Source organism: Misgurnus anguillicaudatus, chromosome 2, assembly GCF_027580225.2.
Source record: "Misgurnus anguillicaudatus chromosome 2, ASM2758022v2, whole genome shotgun sequence".
NCBI classification, from domain to species: Eukaryota; Metazoa; Chordata; class Actinopteri; order Cypriniformes; family Cobitidae; genus Misgurnus; species Misgurnus anguillicaudatus.
In genome coordinates this window covers 18,640,386-18,668,104 of record NC_073338.2, presented here as the reverse complement: position 1 = coordinate 18,668,104, position 27,719 = coordinate 18,640,386, and the positions used below count along the sequence as shown (strand labels likewise).

Below are 27,719 nucleotides of genomic sequence, written 5' to 3'. Positions count from 1 at the left end.
TTTGAAACACATAGAGAAGCTACTGTAGCCACCACTGGACAAACATCGGAGACAACTTAGTTAAAAAATTTTGTCTGTTAAGGGATTCTGTAGAAATATGGCGGCTCAAAATGGCGACTTCCATGTAAGGGGACCCTCAGTGTATGTAGATAAAAAGGTCTAATTCTAAGGTAATAAACACATAAAGGTTCATTATGGAAGGTGTTTATACACCCCTGATAATATAGTTTTATATATTATTTTGCATTTCTGTCAAAAGATCCTTCAGAAAATTACATGCTGCACCTTTAACTATAGACTACATTCATTGTTAGGGTTATGAATTGGTAAATAGAGGCCTTACATTTTTCTTCCTCATCCAAATTTCCCAATTGGATTAGCCTATTAAAATGTTCCACTGAATTTCATGGAGATAGCATGTGTTTGATTTAATCTAGACTTGTTTTACAGAGATTACTCCTTTAAACATACAATGGATGTATAAAATCAGCAGACATCTCATGGCTAGTAATAAATGTATTTTATATATTATTATTTTTTTCAATGTAGCAAACTACAGTTTTGATATAGCTGAAAATATCTGTTAAATAGACCAAGCCATGTGTATGAACCCTAAGTTGAAACATTTGTCCTTGCATTTGCTCTGTGGGACAAACAACACATGAAATGTAATTACTGTAAGTGATAGAGGGGGCGGGACCTGTGACGTAGTTCAGCGCGGTCCTCTGTGTACGTCTGGACCGTTTTCTACCAATGACGATGTGATGGACAATATGGCGCCGGGAGTAGATTTAGCTTGTGAACCTGTCGTTATCTAAAAGACTGGCGATCCGTCAGGATGAACCTCTGCGCCCAATACTTACGGTAAGTAAAAGTCGGAGTTGACCGTGCATTTATTGGCTTCCGAATCCGCGGATTCATCACTTAGGACAAATCTGGTTTATCGGAATGTTGCTTGGTAGCATCTGCTGTCACTGCTAGACGCCAGGCTAGTTAGCATAATAGCATGTTGTCGAGACACGAAACTGTTTACAAGCCGAGTGAGCTGATATTTCACCTTGATATTGTATGTATTTGGGGAGAGAAGTATGTTTAAGCAAGACGGGATGTTTAATAAAGTCTAAACAGTTTATTTGTCTCTGTATCATCGGTTGTGAGAGAGAATGCTATGTGTTGTGCTATGTTAGCCCGCGTTAGCTAACGTTACAAACATACCGCCGGATGAAGGCAGAAACAATCCAGGCAGGCACACATGCTTGTTGTTAAATTGAGTACATTGGTCACGTAAGACGTCGGATGAATTATTATCTTTAAAGGGTTTGCCTAAAATAAAACGAGATTCATATTTTTCCGATATAAACAAATGTCGTGTAGCTGCTGTAACGTTAGTTAGGTTTCCATTTTCCTTTCATTTCAGAATGAAATTCATTGCGAGAGGCAAGAGTAAACTGATATAATATCATGTAGTATTTTAATGCTTTCGTAAAATCATGATGTGGCTGTGGATGACATGTGTTTTGGCCATTTGTTGTAATCGTATTGCTTGAAGGCTTGTGTTTTATCTTGGGTGCATGGATTTACCCTTCGTCTTTATTGATATTCTAGAGATCACCATGTTTAGTTTAAAACCATCATTTATAAATTTAATGGTTGTCTTCCACAAAAATTGTGTTTTTAAATCGTATTTCAACAGTAACCTTGAGTTCAATCAAAACTGTGAGATGAATCACCAGGAGTTTGTATGTTAAAGGTCGCCTTTATTTGTCATCTAAAAATGACACATCCAAAGTAGAAATTAGCTTATAAAAATAGTTTTTTATGTTTACGTGAATGTGTTGTAGGCAGCATGCGTCGAGGAGACGTGTTGTGAAGGAATGATGGTGCTGTGATCTCGTCACCATAGTGACAGTGGATGTGGTACACGACTTGTATTTTGCTTTCATACTTGATAAAACTAGTTAAATAAACAATTAAAATCGTTTCGTTTTAATTAATGTTTGTATTTTAATCCATTACATTATTCAAAGCCACGTCAAGGATTTAAAAATACTGTCAGCCACAGACTTGACTACACTGATACAAATATGTGCTGCCACTTTGCCTGTCTGAAGGGCAAAAGTGATATATTTGCATGCAATTTCATGTTTTTGAATAGTTAAAAGGACGATGAAAGGCAGATGAATAGTTAAGGAATAGGTTTCCCAAGAAAACTATATTCTCAAATTTATTCAGACTCATGACATCCTAGATGTATGACTTCCTTTCTTCAGTTATTCACAAATGGTTATGTTGTTATTCTGCTATAGTATTTTATGTGACTTCAAATGTACAAATAATCCAAATGACTCCATCAGGTTAATGTGTCTTCTTAAGTGAAAACAAAACATTTGTAGTTTTCATATCAATATTGAAACCAAAACAAACGCACAACCAGTGCAACAGGCAACATCCAGCACTTTTTTCAATTATGGCAGCATGTCTGTAACTTTAAATCTAATCGGCTTGTTAAGCCATGACACAAGGAATACTGTTTCCGGGTCCAAGCCTTCACTCAATTTAATATTATAATATTATTTAAACAACCCTTCATGAGCACTATTTATTCATATCACACAAGCGAACGTTAGAGTACACGGCAGTCTCCAGGCTCACGGAATCACCAAAAGCAATATATTAATAATTAGTTTAAAATCCATGTCCATCTCTGGTCATCTCTGATTTTGTTATGGAAATAAAAATTAAGATCAGGTGTTTTTGATTTTTTTTCATTTTGATATGAGTGTATGTTAGCGTGGTTTTTTATGGCATTTGTGAGAGGTTGGACCCGAAAGCGGTGCATTACATCAGACTTAACAAGCAGATTGGTTCTTGTGTGTTTTAGTCAAAAGTAGGACCCTATGTATTTTTTCCCAAATTCCGTTTTATTTATTCTCCAATTTCGTGTGTTCTGTTTTTATTTTATGAATTCTGATGTTAATGGTTAAATTAAATTTCAGTTATCAAAAAGCACATCTTATCAACTGAAAACATTAAACAAATAATGCATATAGGCAGAAGTATTTGGCTGTTACTACAACCATGCTACTGACAAGTAGGGATGGGCACGAGTACTCGATTGCTCGAGTACTCGAACGTGGCATCGATGATCGATCACGAAAACGATGATCATGTGGGTTTGTTTATTTATTTATTGTGGTTATGGCGGCATATGGATGTCTGGTTAGCGTTACAAGCGCCTGTGGTAGTATAGACTGGGTCTGGAGATGCGTGTTTGACGTCGTGTTGAGCTACACGGATTGGCGTATGACATAACATTACCATGCATGATTCAAAAACAAACAGATAATTCCGCACACCAACCCGCCGATCCCGTGAAGCCGGCCACACCTCACATCACTGAGGCACTATGGTTTAAAAGGATGCCGTGATTATCGGAAATACCGTCGGTCAGGTGCAAAATGTACAGAGTTTTCAAAAGTTCAATGGTTATCATCTTATATTTAAACATCAAATCCCAAGAGATACCAGAGAGCCATACGAGCATTAACATTACATCTTGACTGAGAACAGGTAAGGGGACGACGCGATACAGCTAATCGCTAAAATGATAGCAAAAGACTTAAAGCTGGTTAATGTTATGAAGCTTGTGCTTTGACTGGACGTGTTTAAAAGCGCAGTTTATTTTGCACATCCACAACGAGAGTTAAACTTTCTGTACATAACTTAGTTGAAAACTTAGTTGAAGTCTTGCATTTTGTGCAGATATATGTTGTATAATCCATTTATGTTGTATAAAGGCTTAATATTATGTAGAGTGCGTCATATAGAAAGTTTGTGTTTGTTAACCCTTTAGTTTCTACATGCTAAACACTGTTGCTGGTTTTCTAATGGAAGGTTGAAATCTTCATAATATAAGTATCTTTGCTGAAAGTACGCCGCAGGTTGAGGTGACAATGGGAAAAGTGCCCTCCCTGTGCTGCTTGCATATAATTACAACAAACAGTGTATCAACGACTCGGAAAGCGAGGTGAACAATTAGAAAAATGACACTTGAGGATAATAAAACTTTTATTTTGTCATGGACGCACGGACTTTCGTGCGACTGTGCAGAGTGGTCATATGAAGCGTAGTTTACTGTGTCTATTTAGTCATTATATTTCATTACTAGATTAAATTGATTATTTTTTTATCAAAAGACATGACTCATATTGTTTTTACGCACTCTTTTATGTCATTGGCTATAGCCCATGCCACTGCAGTAAGGGTGTCACGATTTCGATTTTAAATCGAAATCGATCGAAATTAAGTCACAACCTCGAACTTCGAATTAAAAAATGGGATCGTCGATGCTGCCACGCCCCCATTTCACGTCCGGTCGGCTTGCCAAGCAGGGGAAAATAAACTCTCAGAAGTCCCTCTAAAAACATCCATCCAGCGGAACGCGATTTATATTTTAAACACGAGGGATGTATTGCTACATTTCCTTGAAATGCATATCATAAACAGGATTACTACCTAGTGATCTGCCTTCGGAGTTCGGACAGAGCGCAGCTCTCTGCACGTGCACAAGAGAGCCGCCAAGATGCAGCGGGTTATGATTTATAAAGGTATAGCTTGCCTCAGCTCGCATGAAACGCATGAAACTGAACAAATACGTAAGGATTATTACTTTAGTTTATGTTTAGACTTTGGACAGATGCGAGAGCGCGTGCATGTGAGACAGATAGAAGCGCAGCTGCTTGACGCACCGGTTTTATTTCAGATAATAGGAGTCCAAGACGCGCGCATTAAGTCTATCTGCGTGCAAGAAGGAATTCTCTCTCTACAAGCTCTCTCGCGTAAAGTAAAGCCCACAAACCCCCATGCGAGGAAAAGCACACAATGTGCATGTTAATGTGAAACTATAATAATAATAATAAAAGCATATAATTTTTTGTCTTAAAAATTATTTTAAAAATCGAGAATCGAATTGAATCGTGACATCAGAATCGAAAATGTAATCGAATCGAGAATTTGGAGAATCGTGACACCCCTACACTGCAGTAAAGACTTATTGCACTATTACATTTAACAATTATTCGATTGATTGATCGTTTATTTAAACAATCATCGAATATGAGAAATTGCATAAATTGACATCTTAGTAGTAAGTGATTTTTCATTTTTGCTGTGAATGAACATTTCTAACACAGAAAACAACAGTCTACTGTCATTTTAAGACCCAAGACAGCTTTAAGACTTCACTGATAAACTGATAAACATCCAGCTGTTTATGTTCACTTAAACAAGAAAGTTACTTAAGAACTTTAAGTAAGGCGCAAGGTGGATCTGGGAAGAATGTATACTGTACCCAGTCTGATGTGTCTTGGGCTTTGTGAAAACCTGCTTGAGGCAATGCTTGTCATTGTTTTGCATGACGAGAAATGGACATACCTTTTAGTGATCTACCGATACAGATTTTTTGTAACGGATACCAAATATTTATATGCCTATGTGCCCGATAACAGATATGCTAAACAATTTTATTTACTGTTATACTTTTGTTTTTGACACAATTACTACAACACTACTAAACTGATCAAACCCTTAAAATAATAACAATCACTCCCTCTTTGAAAGTAAAGAAAAATTCACTGGATAATATTAATTTAATGAATTATATTACTGGAATAATACAATGCCAGGAAAATAACAAATAAAACAGCTTATATATAATTTAGAGCCCGACCGATATGCGTTTTTTTGGGCCGATGCCGATACAGATATTAGGGAGTAAAAAAAGACCGATAACGATATATCGGCCGATATCTTTATGTGTATATTACAGTTCAGTACACATATACTGCAGTATATTATACTACAGTACTGTACATAGAATACACTATATACCTCAACATAATATACTGTTTATGAATAAATACAATTAAATGCAATGATCACTCACAAATGTGGTGATCACTCACAAATGTGGTGATCCAACACTTATATTGATGTGACAAAGATATGTACTATAGGCAAGAAGTTAACAATAAACTTTATTATCCAAAATGAGTCGGATATCAGTGCACTAAACAGTAAACTTGACTTATTATAAATAACTTTAAAACACAAAGAGAACAAAATACATAAAACTTGCATCATTTGCAGTTTTGACGAGAATAACGTTATAAAGAGAAACTTATGAAGTCATTGATTATTAGCTTTACAGTAAGTTGTGTACTTCACAAATTTGTTAGCCACTCACCGTTACGAAGACAATGCTTGACGGAGCACATACTAATGTACGCTATGTTTAATGTTGTGCACAACGTTTTTATAACACAAACCCAGGGTTCCGTGCAAACTTTAGACTTTTATAAAACTAAAGCGTCTTCGCTCCGCTGGTATTTTATGTCAGAATAATAAATAATTTGTTGTTTTTTCTTATAAAATGGCTGTTGACAAAGCGCTGTTTACTCACACATTATCTGTTTCAGACTGCGACAGCTCGCAGAGGTTATAAACATTTAATTAATAATTTGCCAAATTCCGGGACATTTTCGTTGTACAGTAATTTACTTTATTATGCTTGGAATCCTTGATTCCTTCCGCATTTTTTGCATCGTGGGATGAGGCCCTAGAATAGTTCCTTGGCAGGGCTCCAGACGGCCACCAAAATTTGAGAGTGTGCCACTGAATTTTACATCCAGTCGCACTTGCACATGTGCAACAAGTAAATTTGACCTTTTTTTGTGATGTGCCACCGAATTTGAAACAGCACGTTGTATTTCTGCATCTATCATTAAAGTATTTATTAGTAATACAGTGAAAATTAGTAGAAATGTGAATATTTGGTTAGCATGTTGATACTGTGTGTGCACTGTGCACCTAAATTTTCTGGTTGCAGCCCTAAAATTTTCAGTTGGGGGCACTGTGCTCCTAGTGAAAAAAGTTAGTCTGGAGCCCTGCTTGGGTGTGTGAACATCTCGTCAGTAATGCCAGTTCCTTAGTAGTGTATCCGTATCACCTGCTTTCAGATGGAGCAGCATTTACTACACAAAGCTGTATTTCACGGACAATCATATTGACGTATTGCCTGCGATATGTATGCGATATGGCTCAGCTTGTTAGGGAACTATGGCTGTTTGTAGTAAATACCTCTCCATCTGAAAGCAGGTGATGGCGATTTACTACTAATCAAGGAACCAACTGACGAGATGTTTGCTTGCAGAACTGTGGACCATTTGCTTTATTTCTTTGCCATCACATGGCAAAGTTTTATATGGAGCAAAATATTTTATTAAAACTCTCATTGTTTAAAATGCTATTGCGTATGTTATGGGATTTGGCTTGTTTATTTTGTGTTTATTGGGATTCGGCTTGGGATGTTTATTGTGGCTTTCTTTGTAGATGTCCCTTATATTATTTGCACGGCAGCACGGAGCTATTTAAGATTATTTTTTTGTGTGTTTTTAGTTTGGCTGAAATATATGTTTATATATGTATTTGCAAAACACACTGCTTTTTGTTTGCCATAACCCATCACGTTCAACTTTGTTTGTTGGCCCATATATAAAGTATGAAATAAATAGTCCCACATGAAGTATGTTTCATTTAAATAATTAGCTCCACAAACGCACTGAAACCGATATTGCTAAAAAGCACATTGTGTTTTTAAATTATTTTACAGAAGCACAATTTTTTGTTATTGTGAGTGACAACAAAAATAAAGTACACCATTAACAGCTTTTTGAATGATTTTTTTACTTTTATTTGTCTGACCATAAATGGAGTAATTTAAAGTGCAAGCTCATCACTTCTTTGTCACATTCATTTTAACGCCGCTGTTTGGCGCATTATATAGCCGTATTAGGCACACTGAAAAAAATTATTCTTTGAATTTAATCATTTTTTTTTAAGGTAAGTGGTTGCAATCAATTTATTTAAGCTACATTTAAACAAAAAAGATTTGTAAATTAAAATAAAATATAAAACTTTTGTTTAGATGTTGCTTTGATGGATTGATTGCAGCCACTTACCTTGAAAACATGATTAGGTTCAATGAATCATTTTTTTCAGTGCACAGCACACAGCACGTCTTCGTCGTCTTCTTCGAAATGGATCGCATTTTTGAGAGCCTAAACATAGACGAAATCTCATGAAAATTTGCACACCCGTCAGAAGTGGCGAAAATTTACATGTAGTATAGGCTTCAGAAGTGGGCGTTTAAAAATGGCTCGTAGCGCCACCTGCCAAATTTCAAGAGAACAGCCCCCTCACTATGAAAAACTTACAGATACGATATTTGGTGGGATCATCTATTACTCCAAGACCTACAAAAAAGTCTCTTGGAGCTAAGCTCTAAACCCCACAAGAAGTCAGCCATTTTGAATGTTCTCTGTCATTTTTTTGACATTTCCAAACGTCATACTTTAATGAACTCCTCCTAGAGATTTAATCCGATCATTATCATATTTGGTCAGTATCATCTAAAGGCCTTTGCGATGCTAAGCGGAGCTTTTGACTTTTCGTTGGAGGGCGTGTCTGTGGCGCCCTGTCAAATTGTGATGTTTCGCCATGAAACAGACAAATCAACATGGCATAATTGAGTAACACTCATAGCGCCACCTAGAGGTAGCAGGAAATGCCATGTTTTACGTTGTGACTTACTGCTCTTAGATATTTAACTATATCAACATCATATCTCATCAGTCTAATCTCAAGGCTTTGTGTGATGGTAAAAAGCAACGACCTTGACTTTTCATTTAAATATCGTTAAATGAATCGCATTTTTGAAAGCCTAAACAAGCTCAAAAAGTCATGAAAACATTGCACACATGTCAAATGTGGTGAATATTTTCATGTGATATAGGCTTCAGACCTGGGGGTGTAAAATTGGCTCAATAGCGCCACCTACAAAAATTCAAAACAGCTGCTTCCACGGTATGTTAAACGTACAGATACAAAATGCGGTATGATCATGTATCACCCCAAGACCTACAAAAAAGTCTCTTGGAGCAAAGCTCGAAACCCGACAGGAAGTCAGCCATTTTGAATTTTCTCTGAAATTTGAGTGCAAATTTTGTCATTTCCAGACTTCATTTTTTAACAAACTTCTCCTAGAGATTTAATCAGATCATCACCATATCTGGGCTGTGTCATGTAAATGCCTTTGCGATGCTAAATTGCAGAGATCTTGACGTTTCAATCAAGGTTGTGTCCGTGGTTGCCTGTCAAAATTCTGTGTTTCGCAAAGAAATAGGAAGTTGTTCTAACGCAGGCTTTAAAAGTCCAATCTGACCCATTCTTCACTTGTTTAATAAGTGTCTGTACACATCAACATGGCAATATTCAGTAAAAGTTACAGCGCCACCTGCTGGCAGCAGGAAATGCCATGTTTTACCCTGTGAATTACTGCTTGTAGAAATTTATTCAGATCATCATCATATTTGGTCAGTCTGAACTTAAGGATTTCACAATGATAAATTGCGAAGATCTGGAATTTTTGTTAAAGGGCGTGTCAGTGGCGGCCTGGCAAAGTTTGATGTTTCACCATTAGAAAGCTGTTGTAACTCAGACATTGCCCAAGCTTTCACAGACTTTATATGTTTTACAAATTTCCTGGCCTGAACACATCAATATAACAATAATCAGTTACAGTCATAGCGCCACCTGCTGCACACAGGAGGTGTGGCACATCAAAACTATTTTGAAAATGCACCTATATTTACCCACTTAAATTCATATCCCCCTGGTTCACTGCTTTACTAAGTCCATAGGGTGGCGGTGCACATGCGTGCGAGGGCCCTTCCATCGCTGCTTGCAGCTTTAATCTCTACTTGTTTTTCATTGACTTTAGCTTTTCGTCAGCATACTATTTAAACTTGGCATTGTAGGCACCAAGGGTGTTGTTTGCTCTTGTAAGTTAAGTTGCTTCTGATGTTCCTCATCAGAAAAAGAAAAGTGGCTGTGAAATAGGTCTGGGCAGTATATTGAGTTTTGGTAATATCATGTGTTTGTATGGTACGGTCGGTCTGATATGACCCTATGCCAGTACTGTACACTGAGGTCAAATGTAAGTGTGCAATGTTGTGCAGCTGTGTATTTTTAAACAGGGATAATTAACCCTTAAAATTTCATTTTTACCATATGCTTTTTTAATAAATGTGACTGTGACATCTAACATGAGGCTTTGACTTGCATGTAAACATTTATTCAATTTTGTAGAAAATATAGAGGTGTATCATATAAATTTACCATGATACGATTTTCGTCAATATCGCACAGCCCTTGAAATGATTAATTGTGAACACATTTTTTTTTGTCGTGCAATATTATTAACCCATACATCTCTTTTTCTGAGCAGGCAGGCAGAGGCCCTGAAGGCTGACATGACAGGTATGTTCTGACAATATATCTTTTGTTAAGTGCACTTAAAAACAATCCTACTTAAAATATTTCCTTTGTTTCTTTGCATATAATAACAACACCACCAATCAGAATTTAGATATTATTTAAATAATTACTTATGTGATTTATAAGCTTGCTTGGAGTCTATAGCTGTTTTATATTTGTCACGCTAGTAACCATGGCATTAAATGTGGTTACTAAGACATGCGGCTCTTTCTCCAAAGGACCTGAAATGCACCGATAGACACAGACTGGAGATTTAGCCGTGTAACATGTTCCTCTCCATGTGTCATGTAGATTCAAAGCTTGGTGCGGCGGAGGTCTGGACGTCACGACAGGCTCTTCAGGACTTGTACCAGAAGATGCTGGTTACGGACCTGGAGTACGCCCTGGACAAAAAAGTGGAACAAGATCTGTAAGAACACTAATAATACACGTTGATTCATATGCATTATGTGTATCAGATACCTGCAAATGCCAAAGCAGTTCATTAAGTGCATGTTTACATCTGCTTGATTTATGTATCATATTGAAAGTATCATTTTGTTGTCCTTCCAGCTGGAACCATGCTTTTAAGAATCAAATAACAACACTACAGAGTCAAGCTAAAAACAGGGCCAACCCAAATCGAAGTGAAGTGCAGGCCAATCTCTCTCTGTTTCTTGAGGCAGCTAGTGGATTCTATACACAAGTAAGTGCTGACAGTGTATAAAACAGACACAGACGTGCCTTGTGTCTTCAATTGTCATGTCATTGTTATTTCATTTTGAATAACAGTGTTTGATTCAGAGTATAATTATGTCTTTCTGGTTCTGTTCAGCTGTTGCAGGAGCTGTGCACGGTGTTTAATGTGGACCTGCCTTGCCGTGTGAAGTCATCACAGCTTGGCATCATCAGCAATAAGCAAAGCAGCACCAGCGCCATAGTGAAGCCCCAGCCCAGCTCCTGTTCCTACATCTGCCAACACTGTCTGGTCCATCTTGGAGATATTGGTGAGCTTGCACAGATTAGTATTAACATCCTAATATAATTATGGATGGATAGATAGCATGGAAAATTTAAATTATGTTAGAATTTCAATGCTTATAGTTTATTTGTTATTTCACAGCACGATACCGCAACCAGACCAGTCAGGCTGAGTCGTACTACAGACATGCAGCTCAACTTGTTCCCTCTAATGGTTTGTATATTTATGCACGTCACACATCCATAAACATACTACTTACAAGATCAACCTAATGCGTTTTCCCTTTAACTTTTAGGACAACCTTACAATCAACTGGCCATACTGGCTTCCTCCAAAGGAGATCACCTCACAACAATCTTTTACTACTGCAGGAGCATTGCTGTCAAATTCCCCTTTCCTGCTGCATCCACAAACCTGCAGAAAGCTCTTTCTAAGGCGCTTGAGAGGTCAGACAATATTCAGAATGGGCTTGCATACATATATAACAGATTTACGCCCCTCTTAGTACAGGATTATCTAATTTTGCTTTATTTATAGTATTGGCTCTTTTTAAAATGAGTTTAAATGATGTCCCCTGGAAATTGAATGATAATGTTTCTTTTTAACCCTTAGCCGGGATGAGGTAAAAACAAAATGGAGCGTGTCTGATTTTATCAAAGCTTTCATCAAGTTCCATGGCCACGTTTATCTGTGCAAAAGCCTGGACAAGCTCAACACCCTGAGAGAGAAGCTGGAGGAACAGTTCCAGGTATGGCCAAAAACACCAGATGACTCGAACCAAAAGTTAACTTAAACGTGAACTTGACAGATTATCCTTCCGTAAGTTTCTATAACATTGCCTGTTAACGAATTGTTTCACAGAGACTGATTCTCCAGAAAGCCTTCAGCTCCCAGCAGCTGGTCCACATCACGGTGATAAACCTCTTTGAACTGCACCATCTCCGGGACTTCGGGAATGAGGCCGATGAGCAGAGCTACAGCTCGGATGAGCAGATCAGCTGGATCCAGCTCCTTGGCCTCTTCAGTATGCGTTGCTCTGTTACCGATATCTCAGCAGTGATTATATTAAAGAAATATCTCACAAGCAATAGTTATAATATTATTGTATTGCCTCTAGTGTCTTTCCTTGGAGGGATGCTAAGCCGGGCTTTACTTAATAAGAACCGAGAGGAGATCATGGGGGAGTGCCCGCTTCCTGCCATCAAAGTGTCATTGGATTGGTTGAGGCTTCGACCCAACGTATTGAGCGAAAGTGCCGTAGACAAGCGACAGTAGTAAGACAGACTTCTTTCTTTTTCCCTTCACAACAAAGGTTCAGTTTCAAAATTATGGGTTTTAAAATGGCTGAGTTTGCATTACCAGTGTGTTTGTATTTGATGGGAAGCTTGTGGTTATACACTGGTGTGTCTTTGAAGACCGACTCACTTTAATTTACACTGTGCACAATACCAGAATTTCAGACTTACTTTAGCAACAGAAGTCTTGGTACTTTGACGTCCCTTTTGACAACACATACTGTATTTTCCGGACTATAAGTCGCATCAATCAAAAACATATTTAAGTCACAATGGACTACACGTCACATTTATTTAGAAAATTATTTCACAAAATCCAAGCCTAAGAACAGATATTTAATCTGGTAAGGCAAGTTATTTAAATAAACAATAGCGCACAGAACAGCAGGCTGAATAGATGTCCGTACATTAATGTAATACAAACAGTTATTTACACGATACACAATAGCATACTGAACATACCTGGAAGGCTGAATAGGCTAAATGAACAGAACAAGCCAACGCGCATCAAGTTCACTGGCTCATCATTTCACATCACTGAATCCATTGAATTACATAAATACAGGAGCAGCATATAGCGGACTTTCGCAGCTGTTGGCGGTAATGTTGTCTCTTGGTTCATATATGTCAAAATTAATTTGTACTGACTTACAAGTCGCACCTGACTAGAAGCCGCAGGACCAGCCAAATTATGAAAAAAGTGTGACTTATTGTCCAGTAAATACGGTAGATTTCCAACTTATCAAAAATGCCTATACTTTCCCCACAAAAATGGTGTATTATGTCATAATAATGTTTTAAAATAATTAAACCTGTGCCTGAACTTTGAGGTACTGAACACTGTTAAAATAACACATCTTTGGCGTCTCACAGCATCTGGCCGTGGCTGGTGTCCATTCTAAACAGCTTTCAGCCCAAGGAGGAGGATGTGTCGAACGCATCAGGTATCACGCATAACAAGCTTACAATTAAAATATTTTTGGGCTGTGGTAGCTTAAGACATCATGATAGATTGTTGATGTTTTTCACAGTAATTCCTCTGCCTGAAGAGTTTGAGCTGCAAGGCTTTCTGGCCCTTCGTCCTGCTTTACGGTAACCCTCCCTGAATGTTTTAATTTCTTTCCATTATTGTACTTTTAATGGCTGTATTGGATATACTAAGACTTTAATTCGTGAATGTTTCAGGATGCTAGACTTCTCTAAAGGACACCAGGGTGTCGTTGTTGGCAAGGAGAGCCTGTTGATTCATGCTCGACACCAGAGACTCGTCAGCCTGGGCAAGTGGGTGGCTGACAACGAGCCACGGTGAGTCTTTGGTTTCTCTTTTAATTTTACTGCTGGTTTCTTTCATATTTTTTTACTTTATAAGCATCTTTACAGATTTAAGAGGTGTGTACATTTTACAATATACAACCTACAATGTTATAGGTTAAAGGAAAACACCACCCTTTTTAAATATTTTACTATGTTCTTACCTCAACTTCGACAAATCAAAACATGACTATCTTTCTTCAATGCGTGCACTTAATCTTTCTACAGTGCATTGTGAATGTGTTAGCATTTAACCTAGCCCCATTCATTCCTTAGGATCCAAACAGAGATGAATTTAGAAGCCACCAAACACTTCCTTTTTTTTCCTATTTAAGACTGTTACATGAGTAGTTACACGAGTAACTAAGTATGGTGGCACAAAATAAAACGTGCCGATTTTTAAGTTAATAAAAAATGAGCACTATATTGTATGGTGGAAGAGTACTTAGTTTGCAGCACTTCAACCTCGGCGCGCAGTAATATCATCGCTCCTGACTACTCCCCCTCTCGCTCAAACTTCCGTCAATATTACTGCGCCCGAGGTCAAAGTGCTGCAAGCTATGTACTCATCTGCGATTCAATATAGTTCTCATCTGCTTAAAAAATCGCCACGTTTTATTTTGTGCCACCAAACTTATTCGTGTAACTACTTATGTAACAGTCTTTAAAAAGGGAAAACATGGAAGTGTTTGGTGGCTTCTAAATTCATTCCTGTTTGGATCCTAAGGAATGAATGGGGCTAGGCTAAATGCTAACACATTCACGTCGCGCTGAACAAAGATTAAGTGCACGCTTTGAATAAAGATGGGTATGTATTAATTAGTCTAAGTTGAGGTAAAAACATAGTAAAATGTTGAAGGACAGTGGTGTTTTCCTTTAAGCATAATATTATTAATAGGGAACAGGCACTTTCCCAGCCTTTGTTTACAGTATGTGTCTCAAAGAATGTTCACAAGTCATTGTTACTCCAACAGGTTGATCCAGTGTCGCATCAATGACGCCCTCGTGCTCTTCATCACTGATATCCCCGAGATGGTGGTGGAGGAGCCACAGGAGAAAGACACACCTGTACTCCAGGAGTCATCTAACGGAGAGCAGACACCCAACGACAGCACCCAAGGCCTAAAATCTGTCCTGTCAGCCGGGAAGAACCAGAACAGCGGCCTGGATGGCAGCGAAAGACCCGTGGTCACATTTAAAGAGAACATCAAACCCAGAGAGCAGAGCAGAGAGCAAAACAGGAACCAACATCAGAGAGATGCAGGCAAGGAGCGAGCTGGCTTTAATAAAGGAAATGGAACACAAGGGAAGAACGAACAGAAGAAAGAGGGCAAGAGGAAGAGTGAGGTGAAGAAGAACAGTCACGAGAAATCAACAGATGCTGGGAAACAGGTCAGATTAGTTCACACAGGAAACTAGTCCTGATTTCATTCAAGGTATAATTGTGTTAACCACAAACCTGTTTTATTTTGAATGAAGGTGAAGACTCAGACTGAGATGAGGAAGACTCCAGTGTCTGAAGCAAGGAAGACTCCAGTCACACAGACTCCAGCCACATCTTCCCAGTTTATTCCCATTCACCACCCAGGAGCTTTCCCCCCTTTGCCAAGCAGACCAGGTTCAGACATGCACCACACTGTGGACATCCATTTACGATTACCACTCGATCCATTTATTGATCTTTCTGTATTTGTGCTTCCAGGTTTTGCTCCACCTGCTTATGTGATTCCTCCTCCTGTGGCATTCTCCGTGAGCCCAGGCTTCACCTTCCCCACAGGCGTCTCTGTGCCCGCCCCCTTCCTCCAAACCGCCTCCCATCCTCAGTCTGCCAATCAGGTGCAGCCTGGGAAACCTTCACACATTCCCTACAGCCAGCAGAGGCCTTCAGGCCCAGGAGCCCTAAACCAGGGTCCTCCTCAATCTCAGCAGACGCAACCTCCTCCTCCGCATCAATCCCAGCAGGCCTTGCAACAGTCTGTTCAGCTACAAGTACAACAGCAGCAGCAACAACAACAGCAGTCGCCCACCAAGCAGAGCTCTCAGCTCGGCAAGAGCCCGCCACATCATCACAGCATGCAGCAGGTAATGCGTTGTTTTGTTTATTCACTTGCTCTTGTGATGCTGAGGTTCAACACATGTTGATTACCATAGCGACTGCTTGAAAGGTGAATGCTGCTGTTGATAGTCTCTCTCTATTTCGTCTTTGCAGCCTTACATGCAGGTGCCTGAACAGGCTGGTCAAATGTGGAACCAGCATCAAAATCAGCCCAGCATGCAGAAAATGCCCATGCAGATGCCAGTCAAACAGCCTTTCTTCATGCCCACCCAGGAGCCCATGAACCTCTTCGAACATCCCATGAGCATGCAGCCTCCTCAACCTAGCATGGACAAGAAGATGAAGTTTCCAGAGGTCAAAGTGCAGGATTTCTACTGGGAGCCTTCGTACCACATTGGAGGAGAGGGCAGGGGCGGAATGGGAGACAGGATGGGCAAACGTCAGCCTGGAGTCTTCTGTCCTGACCAGGAGAGCATGCCCAGAGGCCCTCAATATGAAGTAAGCATGTTAGTTTTCTCTATTTAGACAGTTTTATAAGTACATTACAAGCTTTAAGATATGCCTCAGGCTGTGGATAGAATATGAAGACTTTGGTTCCAAAACGCAATAAATCCATTTTGACTCATTTTGGTAAAAACGTGTTTACTATACCAAGAAAGTGACAAGATGAAAACCACTAGCATTCACATAGCATCTTTAGGTTATAATAACATTAAAAATGCAAATCCATAATTTGATTTTCAAAGATTTATTATAAAACCTGATTATTTTTTTCAGCAAAATGCAATAAATCCATGACAAGTTTTTTTTCAAAATGCTATAAATCTATTTAATCAATATATAAATGTGCATTCATCTTTGCTATGTTATATTCATTTAGTTGACTAGTGGTATACACTGATTTAAAAATAAACATTAATGGCATTAATCAAAACACTTAAGGGGATCTAACACCGGCCGCGCAGCTTAGCGCCGTGTCTAGGACAACTCTGAGGTATCGTAAACCGGAAGAGCACATGAAATAGCGCAATCTTCGTCAGATAGCGTCTACTTCAAAATGCAAATTATACGTTAGCAGCCAATGTTAATCGTTAATGATTTGGGACAAATATGATTTTATTTAATGTTAAACTATGTGAGTGGCGCTGTATGGCGCGACAGGAATTTGAGCAACTTCCTGAGTCAAAGCTGGGCAGCAGGGACAGGCGCCACCTGGCGGCGCCGGTGTGTGTATACTCATAGAAAACAATGTGTTTGATTTTTTTTAAAACGGCGCGGCGCTGAGCTGCGCGGCTGGTATGCGACCCCCTTAACTTTGTCATATTAATAACACTGTCATTGCTGCTGTCATCCTTTGGACGTCGTCGTTGAACTTTTTTGACAGCGATCAGCTATAAAATGTTTTGGTCCTGCTCGATTTTCGTTGACTTGTAATAATAATGGAAATAATGGAAAGTTTGACCCCTGGGGTCAATGTGTTAGCATGACAGAAGCTTGATGCTGTCATGTGAGAACAAGCAACAGCCGGTCTTTTTCCTTCGCCCAAGTGCTTCTCGCGTAAGTTATTAGATTTTGATGGCTTGCGTTTCTTCTCCGCCGCAGAAAAACACCACAGGTTTATCAATGTCATCAAAATTACTATTTTGTTTTTTTTGTTTATTGATCACGAAGTACAAAGTAGATGAGGAAAAACTAGGATTTGCCGTGTGCGCCGACATATTGTTTTTACAATGCGTGAAATGGTGTGCTGTGATTTGTTGAGTGGATTTATTGCATTCTGCAGAAAAGGAGGACTGCCGTTTATCGCGTTTTGGGAGAAAAGATGACAGAATAACATGGCGGATATCATTTGGCATCAAAAATAAAGAATTTACTTTTTAATACTGACCTGATACAATACTGATTTTGGCTGTAACTGTGTTTTTTTTAAATGGCGTTTATCACGTTTTGGAACCAAACTCTTCATATAATACTGTCATATTGCAGTTTTTTAACAGTATTTTACTGTTACTGCAGGTTTACTGTGTATACTGCTCTTAGTGTGCATTTTTTTTACAACCATCCTTGAGGTATACTGCCCTACAAAGGCAGAAGGCAGTAACTTTCAAGACATTCAAGACCTCGTTTATTATTTGCATTAGTAAAGTCATTTTTCTCAGTTTCACACTCTAGCGAGTTAAGGTCTTTTGCCTTTGTAGGGTAGCATACAACTACATTACAAGTGTTTGGTATACAACAAATTTGCGGACAGTTGACATTAAACATAAAATAAACTTGAACATTGGCTGACTTGGATCTAGTACACTACTCGTTTTACACTAAATGTTTTAAGGGGGACCTATTATGCAAAAATGCGCTTTGGACATAAATGTGTGTTGGCAGTGTGTGAACACCACCACCCTACAATGGAAAAAATCCACCAACTTTTTAAATCCCCATTAAACCAAAGCAGTCTCTTTAGACATGCCATTTTTATTCTCTTATCAATGTGATGTCACACTGATAAATCCCCGCCCACTGCCACTGACTGACAGTCCTGCATCACCATAGTTTCTTCCATCAGTGAGTTGTACGCTGTCCACCCTATCTCAAAAGTGAGATACTATTAGAAGTAAGGGAGTAAGGAGCAGTAGCTCATTTGCATTTAAAGGTACTCACATGAAAACAATGCGGTTTTGTTCCCTCCCAAATGGGGCATTTTGGACATGCTTTAATAAATTATCTATGGGGTATTATAAAATGAAACTTTACAGACACATTCTGTGCACACCTGAGACTATTAAACCTTGTTGAAATGGGCATAATAGGTGCCCTAAACGGTGCATTAAACATTCAGCTTCACATACTATTTAAACAAAAGAAAAGTACTATATACTGCAGTTAGTACACAGCACATTATTAAGATTAGATTTCATTCCCTTTATCCCCCCGTAATCTTTTATGACTGATTGTCATGGTTTTGATTTTCCAGTCTTTGCTGCAGATCATTTACACACGCTTTCCATCTTATTGAAACTTGATCTCTGCTGAGATGTGCATTCTTTCCAGTCTTTTCTCATTCTCCATCTTTACTTCTGCAGTGAAGGATATCTTAGGATAGATGTGAAAAGAGTCCTGCTGAGTCTTTTTATGTTATATAAATCTCATTTACTGCAGTTGTGTCCCACACAAACGTAGTTTGAAGTAGCACAAATCAGGGTGAGAATAGATCTGATCTTTACTTGCTGCTGCTCTTACAAGCTTTGCTTTATCTTACGTCGTTTTTCTCTCTCTTCCTCTGTCTTCTTTCTTCCCTGTTGTTCCTTGTCTCTCACTAGGACAACAAGAGCTCCCCTCTTCTGCCCCCAGACCTGTTAAAAACTCTGGCGGACTTTGAGGAGGAGGAGGAGCTTCTCTTTACTAAACCTCATGATTTCTACCAGGCCTTGGCTGGTCCTCTTAACTCTGCTCCAGGAAGAAACATCTTTGTATGTAGCATTCCTCCTATAATGTCATCAGCTTGGAGTGGATGCGGTTTTCCTATAGGCTGTTGTTAATGAAATGAATACTGTCAAGCTTAGACGTCAATCCATTCTGTAAAATTACACTTAAACTGCTTTTTAAATGGGTAAATTAGTAAAATAAATGAAAACGTAAGTCTTTAATTGGAGCTTCTTTTGCCTAGATTGCAGATTTAATTTTTACTACTACTAAAGTAGTTAAATGCTGAGCACCTATTAAATCTAGCCAATGTACAAAAATGCTATTTAGTTTCATGAAGCAGTTTGTATGCAAGTAGGCTTATTATATTTGTGTTTGAAAGTCATTTTAAGCACATGAGCATACATCTTTAGATCAAAAGTGGTTTAGTGGTTTTAGATTTCAGTTTTGAAGCATGCATTTGTTTTGATGTGGCTTGTGTGTAATCTGTTGTGTTTTTTTTCTGTAGTTGCCAAATCAGTCAAGACTGGACAGTGGAGCTGATGTGATCGGTCAGTCCTCTCTTCTGCCCAGATTTACCATTCAGGAAAGCCCGATGTGCTCAAAAACAAACCAAACACATGTACCATACTTTGTGTCCTTCATTGTGTTATGAATCCAAAGAGTCACCAGGCGGCAGTGTTGTACTGCACAACATGATTTTCTGTTTGCTGGTGTGGACAGCCCTATTTGAATTTGCTGACTGATTAAAGTATTAACAAATGGATGATGTGAGATCAATTCATGCTCACAGATCTCAAACCCTTCTCTTCATCATTACATATCCTCTCTTCAGTAAAAGAAATTTGATAAAAGTGGCAAGTCTTATAACACATATGGCAAAAAAAGGTCAAATATAATTTTAAAATATACAAAAAATTAAAAAAAAAAAACTTGTGCTGAAATATATATTGAATTATGTTTACAAAATGTCTTTTTCGGCAGTATATTTTTTGGCCATTTTTTGTATGTTTTAAAATATATTTTAAAATGTTTATATTCACGTCGCATTGGAAGAAAACTTTGTATGTTACAAACCTGTAAACATAACAAAATTGAAAAGGTTTAAATTAAATATATTTTAAATATAATTCTATATTTTATACGTGCTTATACATTTCATACTTGTGTACTTTATACATTTAAAGGTGCAGTGTGTAATTTTTAGAAGGATCTCTTGACAGAAATGCAAAATAATATACAAAACTTTATTATCAGGGGTGTACAAAGACCTTTCATAATGAACCGTTATGTGTTTATTACCTTAGAACAAGACCTTTTTATTTACATAGAAAGAGGGTCCCCTTACATGGAAGTCGCCATTTTGTGCCACCATTTTTCTACAGAAGCCCTTAACAGACAATTTTTTTTTTACTAAGTTGTCTCTGACAATAACATGTTTGTCCGGTGGCAGCTACCGTAGCTTCTCTATGTGTTTCAAAAGCAAGGGGTGAGCAGAGGACTACGCCATTGGTTGCAATTCACAACCTCACCACTAGATGCCGCTAAAATTTACACACTGCACCTTTAATAAAAACTTTTATATTTTTGCAAGAAAAACTATATTTTTGCCGCATGGGTTGTAAAATTAGAAATGTATTTGTTGCCCCTGAAATACATTTTGAAATATATGTTAATATATGAAGGTTAAAACTAAATACATTTAATTAAGCTTTACTTTCTACAAAATGTAATTGGCATATATTTAAAACTGGGGGTGTGACGAGACACTTAATTTTTTTTTTTTAAGAAATCCTCAATGATAAAATAAATAAATGGGAAACTGAAATTACATTATTTTGCAATGTTTTAACTAATCTAGGACTGTCCCTAACAATTATTTTGCTAATTGATAATGAAGTATTTTGATATTTTTTTGGTAGTAAACATTCACCAGAGTGAGCAAAAACCTTTAAAATTACATAATAATGACAATGCAATAATAGTTGCATCAAAACAAGTAAACACATTACAGTCATATGTAGCCTTTGTAATAAAAACCAGCATTATGTATTATAACAAATGACTGCAGGGGGCACAAACGGACCCGCTTTTGTTACTTTCACTTTAGATGCTTACTTTTAGCCAATCAACATTTAAATCCATTTAAATCTTTAATGTTTGTTCAATTCTTTACAATAGAAATGATACAGCCACTGTTATTCTTGAGCAAGAACATGCAAAGATAAAAACATGTAAAGTCAGAGTGAGGGTTTAATCTCCTGAGATGCTTTACATCACGTCAACAGACAAACACAATGTATCTCACACAAACATTATTGGAAACCTAAACAAAAAAGCACACACAGCAAAAGACTGAATATAATGCATGCACATTGCACAGAAAAAGAGTTAGCCAGAATCTTAACTTTTTGCTGATATTAGGACAGTGGCCGTTTCTCAAACAGAAAGCTGCGTCCTCCGGAGGTCGTATATGCAGCCTGCATACACCATCAAGCCTGGTTTATTTCAGTCAACTGAGCATTACATTCGCAAGTCATAAGCATATTACAACAATTTACAATTAACTTAATAAAATAATAAACTTTATAATTGTAAATATGTTGTAACAAGACTTTTTGACGTATGCAGTCTACAAATGCAACCTCAAAAGGATGCAGCCGTTGCTCGAGATGTCATCACACCCTTTTTTTGGCCAGATAATTTTTCCATATGAAAAAAGTGGTAACACAAAATCAATTAAATTGTTGTTTTTTGCATACAGGAAAGCTCATACCAGAACAACAGCATTTTCAGTGAGGCCTATGGTAAAAACATGGCACCTACATCTAAGCCGGATGCTCCCATGATGCACCAGGAGCCCTCGCTTTACTCCCTCTTTGAAGGAACTCCATGGTCCCCTTCACTTCCTGCTAGTTCAGGTACAGGATTATTTATGCATTGCTATAATATGCAAGCATGAGGTATTATATATGTTACGAATGATCTTCTCATGACAAAATCTTTTGTTTGATAGATCACTCAACACCAGCCAGTCAGTCCCCTCACTCTTCCAACCCAAGCAGTCTGCCTTCATCCCCTCCCACCCATAGCCACAGCTCCCTGCCCTTTTCCAACTTTGGCCCCATCGGGACCCCCGACAGCAGAGACCGCAGAGTAACGGACCGCTGGAAAACTGACAAGACCGGTAATATTAACTGCTTAATGGCTAATGTTATAGGATAAGGATCATGTGGCGTTATAATTTAAAGCCTGTTATGTGGTTGCTCATACTGGGAAATGTAACTAATGTGGTTGTTGTGTTTATTCACTAGGTGTGAGTGGCTTTGGGTTGGACTACCTGCCCTCTGCTTCATCCACTTCTTCTGTGCCAGAAACCAACAGCTGGCACCAGGGGGCGCCAACCAACAGCTGGGCAGCCCAGGACATGCAAATGGAGGATTCCTCTACTGTCCTCCTTGACAGTTTTAAGGTACCGTGGGATTTTTCATGCAACATTTGTTACTTTGCTTTTTTCCCCAGACCAAATTTCTGCAGATATATTTTATAATCAGATTAAGGTCTTCATTTCTCTTATATACAGTGAGGAAAACAAGTATTTGAACACCCTGCTATTTTGCAAGTTTTCCCACTTAGAAATCATGGAGGGGTCTGAAATTGTCATCGTAGGTGCATGTCCACTATGAGAGACACAATAACAAAAAATCCAGAAATCACAATACACGACTCTTTAAAACCATTTATTTGCATGATACAGCTGCTAATAAACTAATCTGTGATTTTGTGCTTAATTCTGGGTATATTTGGGGAGCACATTCAGATGTCAGTTAATGATTAATTTCTTACACATTTTCTTCCTCTTTATTTAGTCAATCTGGTCGAGCTCCATGATGCAGCCCGGTCCGTCCGCGTTGGAGCAGCTCCTGATGCAGCAGAAACAGAAGCAGCAGCGCGGCCACGGCAACATGAACCCGCCACACTGAGAGTCCACGGGGAAGATGCACTTGTGTGATACACGATTCAACGGAAGAGGTGAAACACCACAAGCTCCAATCGGAAATTTCCGGCATTACCCGCGAGTGGAGGCTGGAGACGGCGAACGATGCGAAGCGGCAGGCTCAAAACGAACCGCTCGCCTGACCGACGGGGGACGTGCAGCCCTCTAACTCTCCTCTATCTCTCTCACTCTCTCTGTCTGTCTCTCTCCCCGTGCCTCTACGGCATCGAGGGCGTGCGAGCGCCTGACCTGTCAAGCTGCTCAGCGCGTAGCCACCGCAGAACACTGACTCTGAGGGGAAACTCTGAGACTTCCTCTCTGATTGCCACCTCACTTCCTCTGGGGGTCAAAGGTCATTCTCCTGTCTCATCTGGACTCCTTGACTCATGCCGCCTGCTTAAATCACAGACACGCGGAGAAGACGCGTGTGTCGGGAAGGGATGTTTATCGGCGGGCAGAGCGGTGGTGCGAGGGACAAAAAGAAAGAAGGACTTTTTTGCTTTTTATTCCAAGTCTGGATTCATTTTCTCGGAGGAGGGATTCGTGTCGCTGTTTTAAAAAAATACAAGAAAAAGTTGAATGAATGAAGGATGATGCATTCAGTCGAACGTGTCCTTCTAGAGGACACGCTGGGATGTTTAAAACATAGATCGACACATGGATCACGATGTTGTCATGTACAGTGTGATTTGTAAGAAGCATTTGGAAAATGGGACCGGGAAAGTCTCGAACCATTATGAAGCTCATAGCAACATTACAGCTCAATCCGTATCAGAGCTGAGGTTAGATTATAGATGTAGGATGTAGTATCATTAGCTGCACTAGAGACTGCAATTATTAACAATACTGTATTTTGTGACTTGTTCTGTAGCAGTTTTAGCTCTCTAAAATATTATTCAGTAAATCTGTTCAATAGTTTACTGCTAACGGGGGAGATCATTGAATATAAATATGTGGCACCCCTATTTCCTGCTCTTCCTCTTGGTTTCTTTGCGCGAATGTTTACTCTAGCTTACACGCGTTATGCGTCTTTTGTTCATGTTCTGCCTTTTAATAGTTTTAAGCTTTATCAGCTCTCTTTGTGCCTGTTTTCTCTTTTCCTTTAGTCGTTTTTTGTTTCGTTTTGTTTTAATGAATTGTTAACATCACTATCAAAGTTGGCACTGTTGGGAAATGAACAGCCAGGCAAACGGGTCCACCTGCGACGCTGTTAGAAAAAAGGGACGGAAGCCAGGAAGGGCCATTTTTCTTCGGCAACCTCGTAGCCCACTGAATATACCATCGCTGCAGACGCTGTATCAGTTAAAAAGCCACTGACGGCGAAATCCCCATAGCCGCTTACTGCTTAGGCTCAAGAAAGGCCTCTGATAGGACTGCAGAAACGTAAGCGAGTTAGTTTCCACGTATAGCTCTCGCTGCGCTTAGCACTAAGAAATAAGAGGAATAGCGTCAGCCCTGCTGCTTTACTCAGAAATGTTCTTGTAGCGTATATCATTGGTTGCCTCAGGTTAGCGTTACGTGACCTTGCTTCTGTAGGAGCCCTGCATCTAATGGTTCTCCAAATACTGATTTTTCAGTAGATGATATAGCACTGAGTTGATCTTTCAAGGATCTCTAACTTTTTGTGGGTGCCACTGTCTGATAGAAATGTTTCGGGGCCAGGGGTTAGTGTTGGGTAGGTTGAGATATCTATAAAAATGTTCACGGCGGTTCTTTCTTGTTGGTTAAACCGCCAAAGGCGATTTTGTTTGGCAAAGGCTATACGACAGACGTAATCTCGTGTATGATGAGAATGAAGCGTGTTTTTATTTTTGAGTAGAGAACATTTTATCAAAAACAAACTTTAAATGACGTGTCTAATTGCCGTGTGATTGTGCTTCTCTTGTTGCATTTAAAATTGTATTAAAATAGAGGAATAAATAATCAAAGGAACCTTAGACGTTCAGTTAGGTCAAAGTATCGTTTGATAAAATCAGAAGTTTCAATGGGAGCCCTGCGCCCCCCATATTGTTCATCTTTTTCCTTTTAGAAACGTTCAACAAGGAGTTTCAGATGTCTGTGCTCTGATTGGTTGCTGTGGATGCCTAACATTCTTTTATTTTGTATGGATTTGTGGTGCACAGTCTTGTGAATGTGCTTTTTCGGATACCCAGTATCTCACTGCATTGTAAATGTGGATTCCCCTGTTGTCCAGTTTCCATCTTTGAACTGTGGCTTCTGTAGTGACGTGCATTACAATGCTGATCACAAGGACAACAGCCTTGCGCCTTTGCGCAGTGATATTACATTCCAGTGGTAAAGCTAAAAAATTTAAACAAAACGTAAAAAAACAGCCAGCTTTTTACTGCAAATGCACAGGTACATTTACCACTAAGCAAATTTGTCCCAATTTTAAATTCAGTCTGCCACTCCTGAAATTCTGCATGAAATACATCGTTCAGAATGCCTTGTGTTTTGAATGAAGGAGATATCCGGTCAAGTTTTTCGTTTGTTTTTTAGAGGATTTTGTCAGGGAATAATAACTGGGGGTGAAGATATCTCCTTCTGTAATGGGCTTGATTTGTGTTCTTGTCTTTTTGTGGACACTTATAAACGCTGGAATCAGCTATGCCTTTAATAAAATAAAACCATGTCCATGCAGTCCTGGAGTCTTTTCTTATTTACGCTGTTTTTTTCTGGTGCTATGGTATGCTGGTCTTATGTAAGGGATAATTGAAGATGGGCTGTTGAATTAGTCAAAACTAATTCACCCAAGGTCTTAAAGGCGGAGTCCACGATGTTTGAAAGCCAATGTTGATATTTGAAATCACCTAAACAAACACGCCCCTACCCCAATAGAATCTGGACCTTCTGTAGATAGACATGCCCCACACATACGCAACCCGGCAAGGATGTCGGTTAGTAGACACGCTCCTTACTGCTGATTGGCTATAAGTGTGTTTTGGTAGTCGGCCCGTCTCCTTTTCCAAAGCGTTTTTCAAACATCGTGGACTCCGCCTTTAATACCGCATAATGCGAAGTGGGTGTGGTTATTTTAAGACATTTGACGTCAGGTGTGCATTCATTAAATAAAAATAGGTGTGTTTGAGTTCTTGCAGCGCTGCGCAGATGGATCAGCGAGGTTTGCAGCTTGCAGTCGAGGGAGGAGCTGTGACGTGCGCTGTATTTCCTTTTATTAATCGCGAAGTTTACTAGATGGTGACTTTGCAAAAAAATTTAAATAAAAGTTGCTACCAGAAACCATTTATATTGAATATTTTAATTGCTGTTTATACTGTATCCGAAAATAACAAGAAACAGACTATTATTAAAAAGGATAGAGTTTGGTCTTTCACGTCTTTTTATTTTTTACATAGCACAATATAACACATTAAGGTAAGGAGTTTTACCATAGACCGTAAAAAAATATGGACGTAGTGTCCGTGACGTCACCCATTGGTTTGTGAAGATCGCTTTTGAAGCTTAAAGTAGGCGTTGCCTGCCGTCGCCATCTTGGCCGCGCGTCCTCGCGGAAAACCGAAAATGGGTAAAAAGGCGGGACATGGGTGAAGCTGAGGTGAAACCACGCCTGCCTAGTGCGAGTCTAGTGACAGCTGTTCAACCGACACTCAAGCTGCCACGCCCTTAATTATGCAGAAGGTTAAGGCTTAATATAATCTAAACGGGTGAGTTACAAAAAAATTCACCCCCCTCACAGTTGTCATGAAGGGCAAAATTAGCTATATAGGCCAAAAACACTTTTTGTACCAGGCTGTAAACATATTATTTTCTACTGTAAAGTTGGCCATTTTTAACATGGGAGTCTATGGGAATTGACTCCCTTTTGAAGCCAGCTTCAAGCGGCCAGTCGATGAATTGCAGTTTAAGTCACTTCCGTGTTGGCTTCATTAGAGAGATCGGAAGGTTGCCCCTCGAGTTTTACCTGATATAAAAAACATAAAATAATAGTAGGCTTGTTCGACTTCATGTGGCACCGCAAGAATTGACCGCAGGATGACGTCAAAGTACCGCGAGAGCGATTCGCGAAAGCATACGAAGGAGTCTGCTTTTCAATCGCTCTCGCGGAACTTTGACGTAATCCTGCTGTTGGTCCGTGCCGCATGAAATCAAACAAGCCTAATGTTTATTAGTGGAACTGAAGGTTGTATTAAACATGAAACATACGTGATCGTTGTCATCAGTCAGGCGACCAACACGAAGAGCTGTGTCGTCATCAGAACTCCGTGCAGCCGCTCGAGAGAAGCTTTAATGCTATAAGTCAGCTCAAGTCGGACAAAATTTCTA

The 27,719-nt window shown here is 39.0% G+C and overlaps 1 protein-coding gene across 2 annotated transcripts; it reads left to right on the top strand.

Annotated features, from left to right (window-relative positions):
- Positions 1–718: 718 nt before the first annotated feature.
- smg7 (SMG7 nonsense mediated mRNA decay factor) lies at positions 719–26,075 on the top strand. Of its 2 annotated transcripts, XM_073874053.1 has the most exons (23): positions 719–864; positions 10,346–10,377; positions 10,687–10,804; positions 10,948–11,080; positions 11,210–11,381; positions 11,498–11,569; positions 11,652–11,802; positions 11,969–12,104; positions 12,218–12,380; positions 12,474–12,630; positions 13,525–13,595; positions 13,683–13,743; positions 13,837–13,956; positions 14,937–15,354; positions 15,442–15,580; positions 15,665–16,044; positions 16,172–16,516; positions 19,336–19,485; positions 19,947–20,030; positions 22,209–22,359; positions 22,455–22,625; positions 22,753–22,910; positions 23,308–26,075. In XM_073874053.1, exons 1-23 carry the CDS (start codon positions 839–841, stop codon positions 23,419–23,421), a joined length of 3,522 nt encoding a protein of 1,173 aa, XP_073730154.1. In that variant the 5' UTR covers positions 719–838; the 3' UTR covers positions 23,422–26,075. The 2 variants fall into 2 exon arrangements, with proteins under 2 accessions (XP_073730154.1, XP_073730155.1); XM_073874054.1 differs by lacking the exon at positions 19,336–19,485 and having other exon boundaries at positions 720–864.
- Positions 26,076–27,719: the final 1,644 nt, after the last annotated feature.